Genomic DNA, 21,524 nt, shown 5'->3' on the forward strand with positions numbered 1-21,524 from the left:
AGTACGAGTATATTTACATTAATCGTTATACCAGTTACCAAAGGCATGCAAAATTTCCGTCTAACTAGATCTTAACGTAATTACATTGAAATTGTTCTCCTTTTCGCTACGCAATAAAAAAAACTGAACCTAAGGTCCTAAACGTCGAAGATAATAATGTAGTACCTGGAAAACACGTCCTGTGCGGATCTCCGTAATGATATGGCGGGCATGTGCAAACCGCTGCGTGATTCTGGGCTTCGCACTCGGCGTTTGGCGCACATAACCCTCCAATAGCGCATACATTTAAGCATTTTTTAAATATGCAAACCTCCGTGTCCTCGCAATTGTTGTCAAAGTTGCACCGGAATGTACGGTTAACTAGTTGGTCTGTGTAATTTTTTACAGTTATTATGTGGTTCGTGTCATATGTATGTGTTGTCATGTCGTTTTCTGTCGTCAATTCAATAACACCTTCTGTTCCACTTAGTTCCCTCGGTTCAGATGTCAATGTCGTCTCTAAGGTTCGTTGACTCGTTACTGTCGGTACATTTAACTCAGTTATAGCTTCCATTGTACTGGTAGTACTGGGGCTAGCAGTGGTCGAAACAGTTTCGACTGGTTGAACTATTGACGTTTGAGTTTTGGTAATAGCTTCCTCCGTATTATTCGCTAAGGTAGAGGTAGCCGGGGATTGGGTTGTTGGAGTTGCATAGCTTATGTCAAAAGGAACGGTGGTTTCTGTTATTTTCACGCCAATTGAAGGGTTATCTGTAACCCAGACAAGTTTAGTAGATTCGGTTGACATTGTGCCATCAATTTCAGTTTGCTCAGTCGAATCTGTTGCAGTATCTTTTGTAGCATTACTGATTGAAGACAATGTCGTTTCAACAAATGTTACTTCATCTTCTGAACTAATAGTCGATGGTATCATCGAAACACCTGCAACTTCTTCGGAAGTTGACTTTGTTTGTATTTCTGTGGTAGTGACAAATGACTTAGTTTCTTTTTGCGGACTCTTATTAGTCGATAAAATCCTTTCCGTCGCACCGTCTGTTATGCTGCCTGTTGTGCTCTCACGTGTAGTTTTTTCAGTTGAACCTGCTCGCTCTGTCATACCAAATCTTGTAGCGTGGTCCATAGAAGAAAACGGTGTTGAGATAGCTTCCACTTCTTGTAAAGTTGACATTGTTTGTGTTTCTGTGGTAGCTTCCTCTACCGTGCTACTAAAAGCGGATGTTGCTTTGTCAGTTTCAGTACTAAATGAGGAAGTGTCTTTTTGGGGAGTCTCGTTAGTCGATAAAATCATTTCTGTCACACCGTCTGCTATGCTGCCTGTTGTGCTCTCACGTGTAGTTTTTTCAGTTGAACCTGTTCGCTCTGTCATACCAAATCTTGTAGCGTGGTCCATAGAAGAAAGCGGTGTTGAGACAGCTTCCACTTCTTGTAAAGTTGACATTGTTTGTGTTTCTGTGGTAGCTTCCTCTACCGTGCTACTAAAAGCGGATGTTGCTTTGTCAGTTTCAGTACTAAATGAGGAAGTGTCTTTTTGGGGACTCTCGTTAGTCGATAAAATCATTTCTGTCACACCGTCTGCTATACTGCCTGTTGTGCGCTCAAATGTTGTTTTTTTAGTTGAATCTGTTCGCGCTGTCATACCAACTTTTGTAGCGTGGTCCATAGAAGAAAACGGTGTTGAAATAGCTTCCACTCCTTGTAATGTTGATATTGTTTGTGTTTCCGTGGTAGCTCCCTCTACATTGCTACTAAACAAAGGCGACGTTGTTCCAGTCATTTCAGGGATATAAGAGGAAGTGTCTCTTTGCGGGCTGTCAGTTGTCGTTAACCCATCAAATTTCGTTTTTTCAGTTGGACTTGTTCGTTCAGTTACAGTACCTTTGGAAGTATTTTTGAAAGGAGATCCTGTCGAAACATATTCAACTTCCGCAGAATTCAACTCGGTTTGTGTGTTAGTGGTGTCTTTTTCTACGCTGTTAGTAAAAGTAAAAGATCCTATTTCGGTCACAAATACCGAAATGCCTGTTTCCGGAGTAGTCGATATGAATGTTTTGGTTGCATCGCCCACTACACCGCTAGTAGATTCCGTTGAGGACACCGATGTCGTTTCTAAATGTATTTCGGTGAATTTTTGCGCAATATTAGTTGTGCCGTATGATTCAGCAATAGTTGAAGTCGTTTCCCTTTGAGGAGTATTGGTCGAACTAATGGTTTCTGTCGAAGCTTCTGACGTAATCAAATTAATTTCGGTTGATTGCTGTGGTACAAAATTGGTCGTTGTATATCTATCTGTGTATTTCTTTTCGATAGAAGTTGTACCGATCGATTCAGTTACATGCAACGTTGTTTCCTCTCGGGACTCAGTGATCCATTCCTTTATAGTATTTGCAAATGTACTTGGTAATCCTGATGTAACGAAATCAGCTTCTATTGTTTCAGTTGTTTCAGAACTAAATTGGGTTGTTCGCTCTTCTGGTGAACTACTTTCGTACTTTTGCTCTGCTGTGCTTGTAGGTGAAGTACCTAGTTCTATGATGCTAACATTATGTTTAATTGGTATTTGTGATGTAGTCGAAAACTCTTCTTGAGAAGTCGTTTTTGTTTTTGAGGTATCTGTGTTACTTTTCTCTATACTGTTGCTAAAAGTCGAACCCATTGGTAACAGTGATGTTGTTTTGGACCTTTCAGGAGTGACATTTGCCGCTACAACTTCGGTACTATTCGTGACATCGCTCATAATGCTGGTGATAGATTCTGTTTGGGACCGCGATGTCGTTTCTAAATTTATTTCTGTGAAATTTGTTTCAGTATTCCTTGATGAGGCTTCGTTTTGAGCAGTGTTAGTCGTTATAACGGTTTCAGTCGAAGTTTCCATGGCGGTATTAGTAAAAACATCTTCCGTTACTGGCTCTGACTTTATAACATTACTTTTCGTAGATTCCTTGGGAACAAAATTTGTGTGGGTAGTTTGTATGACTGTGTATTCCTGTTCAATAGTCGTTGTACTAGCTGATTCGGTAGTATAAGACGTACTTTCTCTCTGCGGTTCAGTTATCGGGCCAATGCCCGTAGTAAAAGTAGTAGGTAATGGTGATTTTACTAAAACTTCTGTTGTTAATCCAGAAACATAAGCATTTTCAGTTGTTTCAGAATTAACCCAACTTGTTGGTTCTTCTGGTAAGCGAGTTGATTTAGTTAGCTTCTTTTCTGTGGTATAAGTTTCAGTCGTTATTGTTGGTTCAATTTCGTCTTTTCGTGGCATTGTGTCTATATGTGGTGGTAAAGTACTCTTTTCTAAACTGGTAGGAGATTGTGTTACTGTTAGTGTTACCGTTGAGTCTTGTACAGCATAAGTTATTTCAGAAATAATTTTAGTGTTTTCATTGGGGAATTGCGACGATGAGACTGCATTAATTTCTGTTGATTCACCTGGTTCGTAAGTTACCTCAGATGTTTTGCTAAATATGGAGCCTTCTTGAGGATTCAATGTAGGTTGCTCAAGTGTTTCCGTGGTCTGTGAAGTTTCCCTTATTTCAGTAGTCATTTCATTTACTTTCTCTTCCATTATAGTGGTGGTTTCAACTTTTTCGGTAGACATTGTAATACTGTCAGTATCTTGAATTCCTCTGGTTGTTAATCGTGCAGTACCTTGGTTGGTATTTGTTGGGGTAGTTGTAACTAAATTCATGGCAGTGGAACTCGGTAGCCCATAGGTTGAAGTCACTATTTTCGTTTCTGTTTGCGCAGAAGTAGATGCTTGTTTGGAAACTGTAAAAGTACTCAAAGCAGGGCCAGGGGTTCCATTTTCTTCTATTGAGGAAACAGTCCCTTTGATAAAAATGGTTGATTCAGTAACAGAACTTTCTGTTGAAATGTTCAAGTTTGTAACTTCCACCCTTGCTTCAGTTGTCAGAATGGAAGAGACTGGTTGAACAGTACCCACCTCATCTAATCCGGTACTACGAGCTACCGTCGTTTCTGTATTGCTTCGAATATCATAAACTGTGGAAATTTCATCCTTTTGGGTACTGGTTACTGGTTCATTGCGGTGTTGCGTAAATATTTCGTTATTTTCTAGACTTTCGGTAACAGACGGAATTAATCCTTCTACGGTAGATACAATCATTGTGTTTGCTTCGAACGTAGTTTTTTTTAGTTCATTTTGTGTAGTATGTCTCTCGGTGGTAGTTGTATATGGAAATAGACGCGATATTGGTGTTGGTGGTGTTGTTTGTGGTACGCCATTCGTGTTTTTGTTCATTTCGTTTGTATAGAATGTGGATAAAGTTGTTGAAATATCCTTGAAATGTGAGTGTGTCGATAATTTATCTTGTTGATTTGGTGTTGTATATTTTGTGTAGATTGGCGAATTATTGTTTGGAAAGCCTGACGTTTTACCATATTCAGTTCTTATGGTAGATGGTTCTCCTACTTCGGGCAAATATGCTGTCGCAGTAACGTTACTTATTTGACTAGTTAATGTTTCGGCAGTAACTTGCAAAACACTGGTCTCAGTCCCATATTGAGCTGTGGTTTTACTGATTCCTTGAGTAGTAGTAGGTATTCTTTCTTTTGCAGGCATACCTGCAGTAGCTGATTCAGCCTGATTAGTGATAACCTGGATAGTTGTTTTTTGCGGAATCATAGTACTACTCGAAAATAAAGGTTCTATGGCCAGTGTTTCTCCATCAGTTGTAAAATCAGTTTGTGAGGCATATAAAGAGGTTAATTTGTTTTCGGAAGGCTTTGTGGATACTTCAACTTTTAAAATATTTATATGATTTGCTATTTGGTCTGTAGTTGTTTCAAGCGGGGTATCAGATTCTGTAAATTTTGTTTCAGATGTGGAATATGTAAATTTTTCAGATCGAGCCGTTATTCCAGTTAAAGATTTTGAAGTAGTAGATTGCACTGGATTAGTTATTTCTTGAACAAAATCCGTACTCGAAGTGGTTATTTTATCTTTTACACTTGATGTAGTTGGTAAGTCAAATATCGTTTCTGTTTCTGTAAATCGATGCCGGTCTTCGACTTCCGTCGCAAGGGGAAGTGTTTCTGTTATTAAAGACGATGAAAGCGTTTCTACTGGTGTTGTTGTGTACGCCGATTCCTTTACGAAAGGCGATTCAGTAAATCCAGTTTCTCCATAATCTAACGTGGTAGATTTTTCTGTTTGTGGCACAGTGACAGTAATGTTGGTTTCTACTGTACTCAGTGTTATTTCCTGTGTAATTAAATTATCAGGTTCCGTAGTAGAAGCCATACTACTAGTACTTAATGATTGCAATATTTCAGTATCAGACAGTATAGTGGGTGTATCAGTACCGTCTCGAGATTCTACACTTAAAGTTGTAGTTATGGCTGATCCTTGATCAATTTGAGATGCAGTTTGCGAGGTTATCACATTGCCGAAAACTTTCGCGGTTTGTGATGTTTCGGTTTGAGTATTTGCTACTTCATCCAGTTTTGTAATTATTGATTCGGTGTTTCCTACAGACGTCGTAGTTTCTCTGTCAGTAGCTAAAATTTTGTCGGTAATTTGGGTGTTTGCTGTTATTTCGTTGGAAAACGTCGTATGTCCCGAAGTATTTATTCGAGTCGCTGTCGTAATGGTTGTAGTGTCTGTAACTCTAGTAAAGTAAGTGGTTTTTGGAATTTCCGAAATTGATGACGTTGCTGTCTCGGTCGCATCGGTAGTTTTTGCGCTAATGGTAGTTTCGGAAAACTTAGATTCTGGCAATTGCAGTGTGTGTGTAGTTTTTGTGTACGATCTTTCTGTATAACATTCCTTCTCGCCAGTTTCTCGGTTTCGTCCTTCGTTTTCGAAAGAGTTTACCGTTGTTTCTTTTGTCGTACTACTTTCGTTCAAATCAGGCATCCCGGTGGTGCTGAACGTTTTAGTACTTTCAGGCAGTAGAGTGGATTCAGAATTTTGTTCCATCGTTTCCTTAGAGGACTTTGTAATAGTCACACCGGTTGGATTCTGAGGTGTAATTGATGGATATTGAGGGGTAACAGTTACAAACTGCTCAGTAGTTTCTGTTAGCGGATAAACCAAGATTTTTGGTTCGCTAGTAGTTTCTATTTGGTCGGTGGAAATTCCGTTGTCAGTAGTTTCCGATTGGGGTGCGTGCGAGGTCGTATATACACTGCGAGTGGCGGCGCCCTCTGTTTCCACTGTACTCTCACGTTTAGATGTTAGAGTGGTGGCAGAACTAGCGTTTGTTATTTGGGATAGAGTAGACATAGTTTGTGTTTCTGTTAGTGTTTCTGGTGTTGTAACCATATCTGTTATGCCAAAACAAATAAATCATGTGTGAGTAAAATACATCTTTTAAAAAAGATTTCGTGTCTAGAACTTGTGTTGACGTGTGACAGTTATTCATGCGATGGATAAGCCACAAGCTAAAAGGCTAAGCTCCAATCCGACACCATAAAACATATATATATATCGATATACATGTACATTATTGCAAAGTATAGAAAAATTTGAAGTTGGACCAGTACTGGGGCCCACTTGGAAGAAGAAAAGTTCAGTCCTGTTTGATGATTGCCTGCTATAACGCCTATGAAACACAATAATCGGAAGGTGTTGCTATTTTCAAAAATTTACAGGAAGGAGTTAGAAAGAATGTACAGTTAGATGTTTGCATACTACGTACAAATGTCGATGCACTGATGTCTTGCTGGTCTGCTAAGAATTCCACAAAGAGCGATGATATTTCGGCCAGTCTTTATGGCTTTTTGTCGATTAACATTCACTGAAGGATGGGAACGGACTGGGTGGTGAGGGGAAATGCAAAAACAGCAACACTTATATAGTGGCGATTTGTTTCTCTGTGCTTGAATATATCTAATATTCCTTTCTCAGAGAAACAATATGTAGTGTAATAAATCGTAGTGCAAGTCGCATTCTTACCTTTTAGACAAGCGCCGGTTAATGGATCGCAAGCGACACCAGGTGGACAGTGTGAACATTGCGGTATTCTCGGCTCTTCTGAAAATAGGAATCACAGCTTAAAAACTTGTTATTTCAAATAATATCTATATCAATATATTTTTACCTATTATGCAATTACATCCATCACATTTGAAATGAGACTGCGCGCAATCGCTATCTTTTTGACATTGGCAAACTGAAAAGTTTGGTTTAATAAGCATACTTTTTTATAACCGTGAAAAAGGCGGTTACCTTTAACGCAAACCGGTTGGTGGTCCTGAACTTGACAATCTTGAGATTTGGTGCACGGATTGGAGATCGAACAAGGATTTTGACATAACCTATTTATACAAGACTGCTGAGTTGGGCAATCGAGGTGAGATTTACAGTGAACGTCTAAAAAAAAATCCGTTTTCTGTAATAGCGGCAAACGATGCAGGACATCCGCCAACAGTCTACATATCAAGCGATACACTACGGCTACGGCCTGGAAGTATAAGCATTTACTAATCTAAATCCCCAAGCGTTAGGAGTATATACAGTATTTACAAAAGGGTAAATCCAGTTCATTATTTCGGTTTGAATTAATTAGGTGGCGTTTATGCGCACTCAAATACGTACCATTAAGAGTTCCGTTCATTTTTAGTGTCGTTCGCCATTTGAAAAGCTACTAGTTGAAAATTATGTAGTAAAATATACTTATTTCGAAAGTTCACATCAATTATTTTTCGTTGCGAAGTATTTTCAGAATCTTCATTATCACATAAGTCAAACTGACGTAGCAGCGTCGACCTACCTCGTGGCTACGTGGAAGCGAAAACGTTGCTATATTTTTTAGTCGTTTGTTGCGCGGCACAGCACATAAGTTTCACCGAAAAATGCGTTACGTAAAAAAATCAGATGAAATGAAGCCAGAGCGATCAAATGTTAATAGTAGAAAATAAAGAAGGAGCAAACACAGGCGCACAATCCCCTCGCAGTACACATAACAAAATACAATAATATGGAAGCGTAGGCGTATAGAATAAGGACAGATTTATAGAAAGCTGGTCGATTTGGTGATTTCAAGTAGATGTTCGGACAGAGGAAATATACGTCGGTAGCAGAGAAAAAGTTGGCTATTACTGCAGAGCGTAGCCCGATTTCGTACCAAAAAATCTCTCCACCAGGTGTTATTTTTTACCTTTGAAGCAGCCGCGTCGGGAATCTGATTTAAATCCTGGCGGACAATATTCGCATATAGGTTTATGGTCTTCGACCCGACATGGAGAGTCCGCGGGGCAGTTTGCCGTCTCGCAAGGGTTTTCGCATCTGAACGCCCTGCATGCCTGGTCTACAGGACAGCCGTTGTCCCTCAGACATATCGAAAGGGACGGGATGCAGTTCTTCAAACATATGCATACCGGTTTATGGTTCGAAACGTCGCACCCCTTTTCTGCGGGACAAGGCGGTTGTATGCTGGCGGTGCAAGGGTTTTGGCAAGCCCTGTCAATGCAGGCCGTGTTCGATGGACACTGATCGTCGGTATCGCACTCGGCTTGATCAGGGGCACACGCAATCTCCCCCCGTATATTAACAGTAAATCCGTTTTTACACACGCACGTCGCCTTGTGATAATGGACCTCACATTTTTTGCCGTCTTGGCATTTGCTGCGTTGATGTTCGCAGGGGTCGTAGCACTGACCGGTGGCTGCGTTACAAGCCAATGTGGCGTTGCAATCGCCATTTCTCGTGCAGTGGTATTTTATTGCCGGTCTACCTTGTGTTGCCAAACATTTTGGATCGGGTTGGCACCCTACGTTCGCGGAGCCAGTATGGCACTCGGGACAAGTGCACCGAGGCCTGTGACTAATAGTTTTGCACACGGCGTTCAGGCCACACGCTCCTCTTAGAGAGCAGGGATTAACGCATTGGAAGTTGATGCAAGCTTTCTGGTCGGAGCAGTCTAGGTCATTGTTACATTCGGCAGCTACGGGAACATGGGACAAAAAGAAAAGAAAGCTTTTTTAAGAACGGCGAAAAGGAAGTTAACATTTTTGAATAAAAACACATCGCATGCGGGTGTGACCAAGATAGTCAGAGGATGAGAGAAATGAAAGAGGCCATCTCAACACGACTGACAAGCGGCAAGTATTTACAAGCGTGTATATATATATAACGAAATACTTATAGCGAGATTTACTGGAAATGAATGCTAATGTACATTATCAATGTGAGAATGCTCCTTTCATAGTTCCCAATCTGACTCATCGTATATCAGACCCGCAGCGGGCTCCGTTCTACACGCCCATCGGCGTGAAACACCTGTCAAAGGATTATCTACAGTTTTCGAGGTTGGAGTATGTCCATCGTGACGTGTTTTCTTATAGAGCGTGGTTCGGGGTTGTATCCGTTTGCAATCATTTCATTGCTGAAGTTGGAGCTATAGAAACTACATCTGTTTTCTGATCAGATCATGATAATCCAGGGGCTAGTATATATATCTTGCACATTTATAAAATAAAGGAAATGATCCAAACTCGAAGAGACTTGGTCTTAACAAACTAACGATTCACACACATCCCAAAGTCAAGACCTCAATAAAGATTATCCTTAAAACGTTACCTTGTCCTTAAAACGTTGTCATCCACACGAGTATTATCAGATATACAAAAACGTCAACAATCAATTTGTGTTCGTGTGCCTTTGAGTTGACGTCCTCTGATAATTCCCATGTAGGCGAAACGGATGTAATGTTTTAATAATAATAATTTTTGAGACCTTAATTTGTAGGAGTGCTTGAATCATGAGTTTGTTTCTCCTTTATTATGAGAAAATTAACCGAAAGAACTAGTTCAAAGATAAGCCGCAAAAATTTGATCTGATTTTTCACATTAATAACGGTTACTTTTTCATGATTGAAACTCCATTAATAAATTGGTACTTCGCAGACTTTCAATTAAAATTATGTTTAAGTGTAAATAATAAATATAAATAAATCTCTATTGTCAAAAATCAATCACAGATTATATTCAAAATTATATTCTACACGCACATGAATGCGCTTTCCATTTCCACATTTATGCATACACATGCGCCAAAGTATTTACTAACGTCATTCATGAATTTAGGCTGTTTTATTTTTGTGAATAAATTAACGGGAACCACTTTAATTTCATTTCATTGTTAATTCAAAATTTCCAGGAGAACGGAGTTGAGTCCTTTGGGTTTTTAGGCATTTTATGAATGTTTCAAAATTGTCAAAGTCGTAGAATAATTATTTCCTTTATTGTGAAACTGATATTTATATATATATATATATATATATATATATATATATATATATATATATATATATATATATATATATATATATATATATATATATATATATATATATATATATATATATATATATATATATATATATATATATATATATATATATATATATATATATATATATATATTGCACTCTTGTGGCTTGTGGTTATATCAGTAGGTTTAAGGTTCTGTTGAAGAATTCATGGAAAAAAACTAGAATATCAGTCATACTGTTGCTAGATAAGTAACTTTTGTTTTTTTTTCACAACTGGAAAAAGTGGAACAAAAGAGCGAGTCTGAGACAAAATATTGTTTAGAATTCACCTGAACAATTCTATATATGGTGACTGAGAGTTTCTCGGAACTTCTATTCGTCTGCACGCGTTTGAGATAAAACAATATTTTGTTTTATAAAACCGGGACACCGAGGAAGAAAAGAAAGTCGCAGGTATATAGCGTAGTTATTTTAACAATCGGTTGTAAATATCCGCAAAATTCTTGAGTATTTGTAGAAAAATGACAGTTTCATGTCGCTAAAAAGGATATTCGAAGCCGTTCTTTGGCTTGCACTTAATATTTAAACGGAATACGAATCTATGGTTACGAAACGTGGATATCTGGGGAGTACGAAAACTGTAGATAATCTCGAATCGTTAAAATATTAATGAACGTTGTATGATTCCATGCACGATCGATATGATTTTGTTGTGGAATGTGGACTGCTAAAAAAAGGCGTGAGTACTTCAGAGAATTGCGAGATAGGCAGATTGGAACCCAAAAAAGTGTACATTCCACATTTCTGTGCCCTTTACGTTCTGCAAAACATATTTACACTTACTGTGGCAAAACTAGTTTGTACCGAAACCAATTGCAATCTCTAAAAACGGACACGCGCTACGTTTTCCAACGGTACAGACAACTATTTCAAATAATAAGGTGCGTTCAATTTTTATTTTATACAAGTGGTTCGAAAGTAGGTATCGTAATGCAATTTACTGCATTAGCCGAGCAAGCCTATGTGTACTGCATACATTTTTTTTATATATAACAGAAAATAAATCGGTTAGAGGTTTCGATCAAGACATTCTTACCTCGGCGGCATTCTTTGTCGGGCTGGCCTGAGTATCCCGGCCTGCAACGGCACACAAAGAATGCCTGTTCGCGAATGCACTCGGCGTTCTTACCGCACCCTTCGGTTCTGCAGTCCACCACGCTTCGTTCTAGGGAACCTTAAATGGCGAAAATAATTTTAAATTCACTTTTGTACGAGGCTCTTAGTATTAAAATTTTGCAGTAAATTAAAGTCATAGTAGAAAAGGTGTTTACTAATGTTTCTCATATTTCTTGTATTTGTATTTCCGAAATTAACGGAAATTAAGGAAAAGCGACAAAGAATTTTTAAGAAGCTTTACAACTTTTTTATTATTAACTGCTTATTTCTAATTTAATTTGTTGGGACTTGGTATGTATGACCAAATATATCGAATAAGCGTTTGGCAGTAATTAGACAATAAATCTTAAATTATCGATGATAATGTCATTCTACCAATTTCTAATTACACCAGGTAGATTTGTGATAGATACCGAGTTTTGAATGAAACGAAAATTAATGAAAGCAGTCAAAAATAATAATCGAGATAATGAGAATTTTAGTCGTCCTCAGTTCTATTAATTTTTATTGAAAAAATTTCTTTTTAACTTGTCTTGATTTAATATTTAGTGACCGTAAATTGAATAAGAATGAGTAATCACTAAATTAATTTAGGATTAAACACAAAATCTAAATTGACGATGTAAATGTTCAAGGAACATATTACGATTTATATCTAAAACTTAATAATGAGAATAATATTACTATCCCCTATTGTATCATTATGCATTTTGGATGACTAAAACTTCCAAGCTCAACAATTTCATATAGATCAAAAGATCTCTTTAAACTTACATTCAATGGTTGGATCTCCGGCCGGTTTATTTAAAGGACATGCGCACTGAGCCTTTCCTTTGACTACTTTACATAGAGCTCCGACGCCGCACAGAACGTTCTTACACAATTTTACAGTTTGAGCATCGCAGTCGCATTTTCTATAAGGGTCCCCGATGCAATTTGAAGGGCATTTGCATTCGTATCCGTCGTTCAAATCTTGGCATTTTGCATTTTGACCGCACGGATTTTTGAGACATTCTTTAGAGCCCCCTTGCTTGCATTCGACTTCCGCATTCCCTATGTAGCCAAGTGGACACGAGCAGTGAGGCTTCCTGTCGATGATTTTGCACTGGGCATTGGTCCCACACGATCCCTGTTCGAGGCAAGGGTTCCTACACACGCGGTCCGAGCCGCATTTCTTGTTGATGTCGCAGTCTTCGTCGACGTTACACTCGTACGGGGTGCACAACTTGCTCGGATTGCCTTGGAATCCATCCGGACAGAGACACAATTTCCGATGTTCGGTGACTTTACACAACGCGTTCTTCCCGCATACGTTTGGCAGTTTGCAAGGGTTGACGCATTTATTATCCCGGCATATTTCGGAATTGCCGCAATCGTTGTCGGATTTACACCCGGGAATGCACGCGGCTCTCACGCATATTTGTCCTTGAACACAGCCCTGCTCAGCCGAGCACATAGTTCGACATTGTCCGTTTAGGCAAGTTTCTCCACACGAGCATTCGTCGGTGGATTCACATAGCTTCGCACAATATCCGGACTCATCGCAATTGCAATTATCGTGGCACTTTGTAAGCGGCTGTGCACACGAGACCAAAGGATCTCCGATGTAGTTAACGGGACAGCTGCATTGTACTAGATGCTTCTGGACGGCGCATTTGGCGCATTTGCCGCATATTGTTGCCTCTATATCGCAGGGGTCTGGAAGCAGATATTCTTGTTGAAGTAATTAATCACCAATCAAGTCGAAGAGAAAGTAACAAAATAGAGCAAAGACCAGAAATGAAGGGGAGGAATTTATGGGCATGAAATTGACATTAGACATATTAGTCGCATTATCGATGTGCAAAGGTATGTGTTTAAGGAGAGCCGATCAATTAGCCAATCAATCAATCTGATTTGATTATTTAGTATTAAAAAGTCGACAAATATTCTTTTATAAAGGATGTCGAGAAGTCGGTTGGTAATATCGTTACTTAGATTGTGACAGTAACAAAAGAAGTAAAGCGCTATATATGTAGGTCAGCAAAATTAACAACAAGATTCAAACAGTAGTACCAGTAAAATAGTAGTTAATGGTAAACTTTGACAAATGAAAAACACATTGAAAAATGTTAATTATTTCTCCCACATATTTTTAATACCAACCACCTCCACACTAGGATTTAATGAGTTTAGCTTTGTTGCATCAAAAACAACAAGAACAAGAACAACAAAAAACACAATATCTACCTATACTGAATTATCTGCAACCAAGCATTTAAAAATGTAAAAATGCCTTAGTGATAAAACAAACCGTCAACCACCACATGTATCTAAAATTATTTGAAGAGGTTAAGAAAACTGCAATTATTGAAAAAAAATAGAAAATGTAGAAACATAAACCATCAGTTTGGAGAGATAAAAAACTTTAAGAATGAATGAAAAATACAGAACAATATTTATAATTATATCTGATTAATGTCACAGGAAAGAGTAGGAAAAGTGACGAATTCGTTAAAAAACATGAGATTATATGAACTAAGAGGAAGCGCTTCTGAACTATTACAGTATAGGTCTCCAAAAGGCCATGTGTATGGAGGAAATAATTTGAAACATGTACAAGCTATTAAAATGTTGTTATGCTATTAAAGTGAAGAAATAAGTAATAGTAATAATAAATACACCTACGCAGTACGTAGGTGTAATATAATTACTAACAATAAGAAGAGGGACGTAGTTGGAAGAAAATTTAGAAAAAAAAAATTTTTAAAGCCTAATTCTATAGCAAGAGAAATGGAGTTATGTAACAACTATAAAATTAGCCTTCGTACACTTACTCTGACATTTTTTGTTAACGCACGCTACATCCTCCGGACAGACTGAATCGTTTCGGCAGCCAAAAACGCATAGCCGATTCTCGCAAATTTGATTCGCTGTGCCACATTCAAAGTCAGCGTTGCAAACCGACTGGCAAAAACCTCGAGCACACTTTTCGCTTGCCAAACAATTGTCATCCCTGCAACACAATCTTTTTGTAATAGCCCTAAACGATTCACGAAGGAATACTCACGTCTTGCACGTCCTGTGACAGAATCGGTCTTTGCATTTTTGGTCTACTGGACAATCTCCTTTTATCAAACACGCTCTGAGCGGGTATCGACAAATTTCTACCGGATCACCTTCCAAAGGTGCGGGACACACGCAGACCCTTCTATGGTCGACCACGGAGCACCTTGCGTTTATTCCGCAGGCCGTGGGTGACGCACAAACGTCGATACATTTGTTGTTAACACAAGACCTTTCTGCGCTGCAGTGTGAATCAGATCTGCAACCAGCTGCGCAGGATATACCGTCGCATATTTCGCCACTACGGCAATCGTCGTCCTTTCTGCATATTGGTTTGCAAACTCCATTGTCGCATCGTTCATTGTTAAAACAATCAGAACCGGAAGAACAAGTATTTCTGCAGTATTTATCCCTGCATGTGTTGCCTTCGGAACAGTCTCTGTTCTGCGTACAAGGCTCAGGAGGTGCTCGAACGCAAGCAATGTTGGGTGAAGGGTTGGGTACTAAGCCGATTCCGCAAGAACACAAAGCTCTGTGATCGGATACGGAACACAGCGCGTTAGCGCCGCACGGATTTTCTTTGCAGGGGTTCGTACATTTGTTATTCCTGCACGACTCTGCGATGCTGCAATCGTCGTCCGTATGGCACCCGCAGACGCACATATTTTTGACGCAGATGTGGCCGAGGAAACAATCGTTGTCTACGCGGCAGGTGAGCTTACACTCTCCTTTTAGGCATTTCTCGTTCAAAGCACAATTCTGATCCGATTGGCAGCCGAGGGTGCACATGTTGTCTTTGCAGGTGGAGTTTGCCGAGCAGTCTTTAGTTGAAGAGCACGAGATAGGCACTGAAAACAAGAAGGATAATAAATTTAGAGCTCAAGTGCTGGTATGATGCAACAATTGATTGATGCAAGTTAGGCATGACCAGAACAGGCAGGATGAGCACTACAATCTTGTAGTAGCCGGAGAGAAGTTTGTATGCAAATTTATTTTGGTAAATTAATAAAATTATTAAACTTACGTCGTATACATTCGACGTCGTGGTTTCCCGTAAATCCTTCGGGACAGCTGCAAAATTTCTTGTGCTCGGCGACGCTGCAACGTGCATTCATACCGCAAGAGTTGCGCAGTTTGCAAGGATCTAAGCATTGGCCTTCCAAGCATTGCTCAAATGATCGACATTCATCGCTGCTCTGGCACGGTGCATTGCACGCGTCGCCGTAACAGTAAGTGTTGGCCGGACAATCTGCTGTCGTCTTACAGTTGACAAGTTTCGGCCTACATCCAATGCTCAGATCATTCGGGTCACCTTGGAATCCCGTTCGGCAGCTGCAGTGTCCTTCGTGCTTGACCGCAATGCAGTCTGCGTTCGAGCCACATCTGGTATTCTCGCAGACGTCTTTACATTTGTTAATTGTTTTGTTGCAGACCGCCGATGTGGGACAGTCACCGTCTGTCGTACACTCCACTGCAACTCTGCAACCTTCCTTATAAGGATCGCCTACTAGTTCGTTCGGACAATAGCACTTGAACGATCCTTGAGTGTTGGAGCATAGGGCTCTGGAACCGCATGGGTTATCCGCGCAGAAGTTGACGAGTTGGCAACCTGCGTAAGGATCACCACTGTATCCTGGCTGACAGTAGCAAATTTGTTCGTGACGTTCCGCCGAACACAACGCGTTCTTTCCGCACGGGTTGTCCACGAGGCAAGCAATTTTGCACATATACTGATCACATAGTTTGTCTGCCGAGCAATCCTCGCTCGTTTCACACTCGACTTTTTGACAGCCGACTTTGTCATTGTTCGGATTGCCTTTGTAACCCGACTTGCAGGCGCATACAGCTTTGTGGTTCTTCGAACTACATTCGGCATTTCTTCCGCACAGTACGCTTTCGCAAGCGTCAACGCATTCCGATTGACCTAGCGGGTTTGATACACATTTCTCAGGGTAGTCGCAGTCGTTGTTCGTTTTGCACCGTATCTCCTGTACGCATATGTTGTCGCGGCAGAACTGGAATTCGGGACACGATGAATTAGACTTGCAGATCGGCTGACAGATGCTTTGGATGCAAAGTTGGTCCGTAATACAATCCCTCGAACTGGAACATATGGAAGTGCATATGCCGTTGTAGCATTTCAAGCCGGACGCGCATTGTTGATCGCTGGCACAATATTGAACCGAAAGACAACCCAGATGTGGATCTCCCGTATGGCCGGCCTTGCAAGAACAAATCGGTAAATGATTCGCTGGCGTGCACTCCGCATTGTCGCCACACACGTTAGGTAGATCGCACGGGTTAACGCACGAAGAATCGACGCAGCTTTTGTCGAGAACGCAGTCGTTACTGTCTGCGCATTCGACAGGTAAACAGTTGCCGTCGGAATCTTCTTTAGTCTTGGGTGGACAGCGGCATATTGCTTTGTGTGAGTCGGGTACGCATTCTGCGTTGATGCCGCACGCATTTCCGATAGAACAAGGGTTTTTGCACACGAAGTTGGCGCAGTAGGCCGACGAAGGGCAGTCGGAGTCTACTAGACAATCGCCAGGACTCCTGCATCCGCCAGTAACAGGATCTCCGACCAAACCTTTCTCGCATATGCAAGTGAAGCCACCGTCGGTATTGATACAACTAGAATAAATTAGTAAACTAAAATAGTGCTTGTTGCGTGGTGCATGGAAATAAAAATGAAGATATCAAGAACCCAGGTTTATAGTATTGTGGAAATAAAAAAATGAAGTCGGGAAAAGGCTAAACAACTTCAAGCTAGGTAAATATTCGGTAACACTTTGAATAATTACACCAATATAAAATATGGCAGAAAGCAAAAGTAACACCGATAACGATTATGTATTACACTCAAAAATACTTACGTCGCAGAACTGTGGCAAGGATTGGTTTCAAAACATTCGTCCACATCTAAACATTTGTCGTCTATTAATTGATAGCCAACGAGGCAGGAGCATGTGGCAAGGTGACTTTTCGCGATACATGACCCCTTTCCACAATCAACGAATCCGCACGGATCTAACAAAAATGATTGAATATAGATTAAACTTATTGCACAGCTAAATCAACGACAAATCATGGTTACATTATTAATATAAGTTAATTAAAAGTGTTTTACCTTCTGCATTTAGGACCACAAAGAAATCATTATACAGTGTCTAATTACCAATTAATTTTTGTATTTTATTTTTTGTTTAATTTATTTAATTATTATTTATTTGTATATACTATTTAGCTACTAGATATGTGAAGTCAAAAGTCGCTTTCAACCAATAACACATCTTTCGTCCAGATGGACCCAAATTACCCTTTACATTTTCAAAAAGAACCCCGGTTTTTGTCTGTGTTTAGAAAGAAATTGGGGCAAAGTGCAGGTTATTAGTGTGTGAAATTAAGGAACATTCGCGAAAATCATTCCTAATTGCATTAAAATGTCATCCGTCTTAGCCGCATCTATTTTACGGCCCCTGTATTGTCTAATAGCCATACGAAAAAGCAAATTCTTAATGACAAATCACTCAAGATTTGTCACAACTTTCGTTCGTTATGGTGAAACTTGAGCGAAAAATAATGAAAATTTAGTTGTTATGAATTTAATTTACCTAGACATTTGTTAGAATGGGCGTTGCAAAAGCGATTGGATGGACAATCGTCGTCTTCGGTACACTCAACTCGGAAGCAACCCAGGTTCTTGTCGTATGGGTTACCCAGGTGACCAGGCGGACACGCACAAGAAAGCTTGTGGTTAGTTACCGAGCACAACGCGTGCGTTCCGCATTTGGTTGTTTCGCAGGGGTTCTGGCACTTGTTTCGTTTGCAAACTAGATCCTCGTGACAATCCCGGTCCCGCCTACATTGGCCAGACAAAGAACAGCCAGGATCCGCGGTAGGATCGCCGACCATGCCTTCGGGACATAAACATGCATAAGAACCCACTTTGTTTTGACACACCGCGCTGGGATGACAAGGATTCGCTTCGCACTCATCTATATCTAAACAACCGTCAGGCGTTCCTATATACCCGATGCGACACTTGCATTTTCCATTTAGACATACTTGGGAAGCATTGCAGTCAGAATTTGTGGCACAGCCAGGTCGGCAGATCTCCTCTATACATATTTCTCCCGGCAAACAGTTGCTATCGCCGAAACACACTTTCAGACAACCGTTAGCGGTGCAACGTTCGCCGATCGCGCAATCTTTATTATTTTCACATGCCAATGTGCACTGTCCATCGTTACACGATTGATCGCGACGACAATCTTTGTCGCTTTTGCACAACGCCGGTATTCGGATACACCCTTGCTGGGGTGTCGGATTTCCACCGAAACCGCTGGGGCACTCGCACACGGTTTTGTGATCTTCGCATTGGCAGACGGCATTTGGACCACAGGCTCCACTTTTACACGGATCTTGGCATGTATTATTAATGCAAGCCTCATCAGATTCGCAATTTCTATCACTTCTGCATCCGATCGTGCAAACTCCGCTAGCACACGCTTGACTTCCGAGGCATTGACTATGATCCGTACAAGGTGCCACGCACTTGTTATCTAGGCATCTTTCGCCGTACGAGCAGTCGTCATTATTGCGACAGACTGGTCTGCATTGTCCTTGATCGCAAACTTCACCGAAACAGTCCTTATCCGATATGCAGGCGACGATGCTCCTCAAACATCCTTCCTGGATTCCATTTTCCGAAACGCTAAAGCCAGAGGGACAACTACACACGGCCTGTCTGTCTATTACGCGGCAAATGGAGCTGGAGCCACATGTTTTGTTCTGACATGGGTTAATGCACGTACCCTGATGACATTTCGATTCATCCGAGCAGTCGGTATCGCGGGCACAGACATTGATTCTAGTGCACCCTTTCTTGTACGGGTCACCGATCCTGTCCGCCGGGCATTTACACTTGAATCCACCGGAAATTGATTCGCATATGGCCGTTTTATGGCAGGAATTGTTCCTGCAGGCGTTTGTCGGGACGCACTCTACGTCGGCGATGGGATTTGGGGCGTACCCGACGGGACATTGACACTTTGATTTATGGTCTATTCCGATACATACCGCGTTAGTTCCGCACGACTCGTCGTCGCACACGTCATGACAAGTGTGAGTCATTCGGTTACATAATTGCGATGGCAGACAATCCGCGTTATATACGCAGGGCACTGCCGTGCAACCTGTGTTGGGGTCATTCGGGTCTCCGATATAGGACCCGCTTGGACATTGACACTGAGGAACGTGATTGTTAACGACGCACAAAGCGTTAGGACCGCACGTAAGAATCCCGCAAGCCGCTATGCACTTCCTGATGTTCTCCTTGGGCTCGTTCTCACAGGTCTCATCTTCAGCGCATTCTGAATTTGAAGAGCACGAATCCTTCGTCACCGGTCGACAACCGTTCCTATCGCTCGGATTGCCGGTATAACCGGTGTAACACTGGCACTGTCCTCGGTGAGCCTCGGCAACGCACGCGGAATTGTTAGGGCACGTGAAATGGGAGCACACGAGGGTGCACTTCCGAACACCGAGGGCATCCGGCTGACAGGCAGCTACCGCATCGCAATCGGTGTCACTTTTACAGTCCGGCAGGGTTGGTTTTTCGCAAGCAGACGTCACAGGATTCCAAATATACTCGTCTTTACATGCACACGTCGGATGTCCACCGAAATCGATCTTGCAGATTTCGTAGACGCCGCAGGCGACGACCTCGCAGGCGTTTCGGCACTCTTGGAGTCCTTTGTCGCCTATTGAACAAATGTGACCGAACTCGCAATCGCCGTCGCGATCGCACCGTCTCGTGTTGGTCCTCTCTTCGACTTGACAACCGGTAGTGAAATCGGTAGGGTTTCCGGAAAATCCAGCAGCGCAAATGCAGGATATTCTATGTCCTTCGGCAACGCACAACGCATTGGGACCGCACTGACCTTTGCTGCATGCATCCAAACATTTCCTGGAACCTTTGCTCTGTTGGAAACAAATTTCAGTTTCGTGGCAATCGGCATCGCTGTTGCATTCGTTGGGAATTTTGCAACCGCCGCGGAGGTCGGTCGCGTCGCCCACGTATCCCGAGGGACACTGGCATTGACCCTTATCGCACAACGCTTTCGGTCCGCACTTGACGTTCTCGCATAGGTTCTTGCAACGTTCACGTTCGCACGTGAAACCGGACGGACACAAATTGAAATCATTGCAGCGACAATTTTCGGGAGTTTTGCATATTCCGCTTTGCAATTGCGAACAGAATACGAACGGGTTACCCGCGTAGCCCTCTTTGCATCTGCAATCGTAGCTTCCGATCGTGTTTATGCAAGCGGCGTCGTTTCCGCACACGTTGCCGTTGCATTCGTCGATGTCTTTGCATTCGATGAAAGCGTTGCCGGTGAAACCGTGTTTGCAGTAGCATTCGATTCCGGTGTTAGTCTCCGAGCACTCGGCGTTTGTACCGCACGAAGCGGAACTGCATTTCTTCTTTTTCACCACTTCGCACAGTTCGTAAGGATTCCCTGTGTGGCCAGCATTGCAGACGCATTGATTTATCAGACCATATTCGCAGTGAGAATTTTTTCCACACTTAGGCTCGCATACGGGTCCGGTTATGGCTGTAAGAGAGAAATTATTTTTTACTGATCTCGACGTACCTAATGAGATAATAATCTATATGAAACGACGTTGCTTCGCAATGAACCTCTTGCATGGATCATCTTTTAAAATAAAATCTGTATTATACGAAAAATCAGATTCTTATATGGTCGACGTTTCATAGTTATACAGTACAAGTTAATTATATTTACAACTCTTAAGAGCTCTAAACAGAACACGGAAAGGTAAATCCGCCAACAAATAAACAATATAAAAAGTACATTAAGATATATATATTATACAATATCTTTAGGTTATAAATATCAGATACTAACTTAAAAATAAAAATTATTGGTCCAGGATACATACATGGAAAGTCATCTTTTTGTGTAAAATCTTTTAATTTTGAAGAAGGCGATAATGAGGTGAGTAAATATTTCATACTAACGTTTAAAATGTTTTGAAAAG

General features: G+C 41.1%; 1 protein-coding gene across 1 annotated transcript in view; it reads right to left on the minus strand.

Moving 5' to 3' along the window:
• LOC132703623 (uncharacterized) overlaps positions 1 to 21,524 on the minus strand; it is a 209,267-nt gene that overhangs the window by 89,509 nt on the left and 98,234 nt on the right. Inside the window, exons 14-25 of the mRNA XM_060672989.1 lie at positions 18,071 to 21,076; positions 17,333 to 17,486; positions 15,481 to 17,090; positions 14,461 to 15,304; positions 14,228 to 14,406; positions 12,186 to 13,109; positions 11,332 to 11,469; positions 8,121 to 8,906; positions 7,190 to 7,333; positions 7,062 to 7,133; positions 6,917 to 6,994; positions 166 to 6,285 (exon numbers count right to left, since the gene is read on the minus strand). Coding sequence (XP_060528972.1) covers positions 166 to 6,285; positions 6,917 to 6,994; positions 7,062 to 7,133; positions 7,190 to 7,333; positions 8,121 to 8,906; positions 11,332 to 11,469; positions 12,186 to 13,109; positions 14,228 to 14,406; positions 14,461 to 15,304; positions 15,481 to 17,090; positions 17,333 to 17,486; positions 18,071 to 21,076 — 14,055 coding nt within the window. The remainder of the gene's footprint in view (positions 1 to 165; positions 6,286 to 6,916; positions 6,995 to 7,061; positions 7,134 to 7,189; positions 7,334 to 8,120; positions 8,907 to 11,331; positions 11,470 to 12,185; positions 13,110 to 14,227; positions 14,407 to 14,460; positions 15,305 to 15,480; positions 17,091 to 17,332; positions 17,487 to 18,070; positions 21,077 to 21,524) is intronic.

Source organism: Cylas formicarius, unplaced genomic scaffold (assembly GCF_029955315.1).
Source record: "Cylas formicarius isolate icCylForm1 unplaced genomic scaffold, icCylForm1.1 PGA_scaffold_6__28_contigs__length_40554024, whole genome shotgun sequence".
Taxonomy (NCBI): Eukaryota; Metazoa; Arthropoda; class Insecta; order Coleoptera; family Brentidae; genus Cylas; species Cylas formicarius.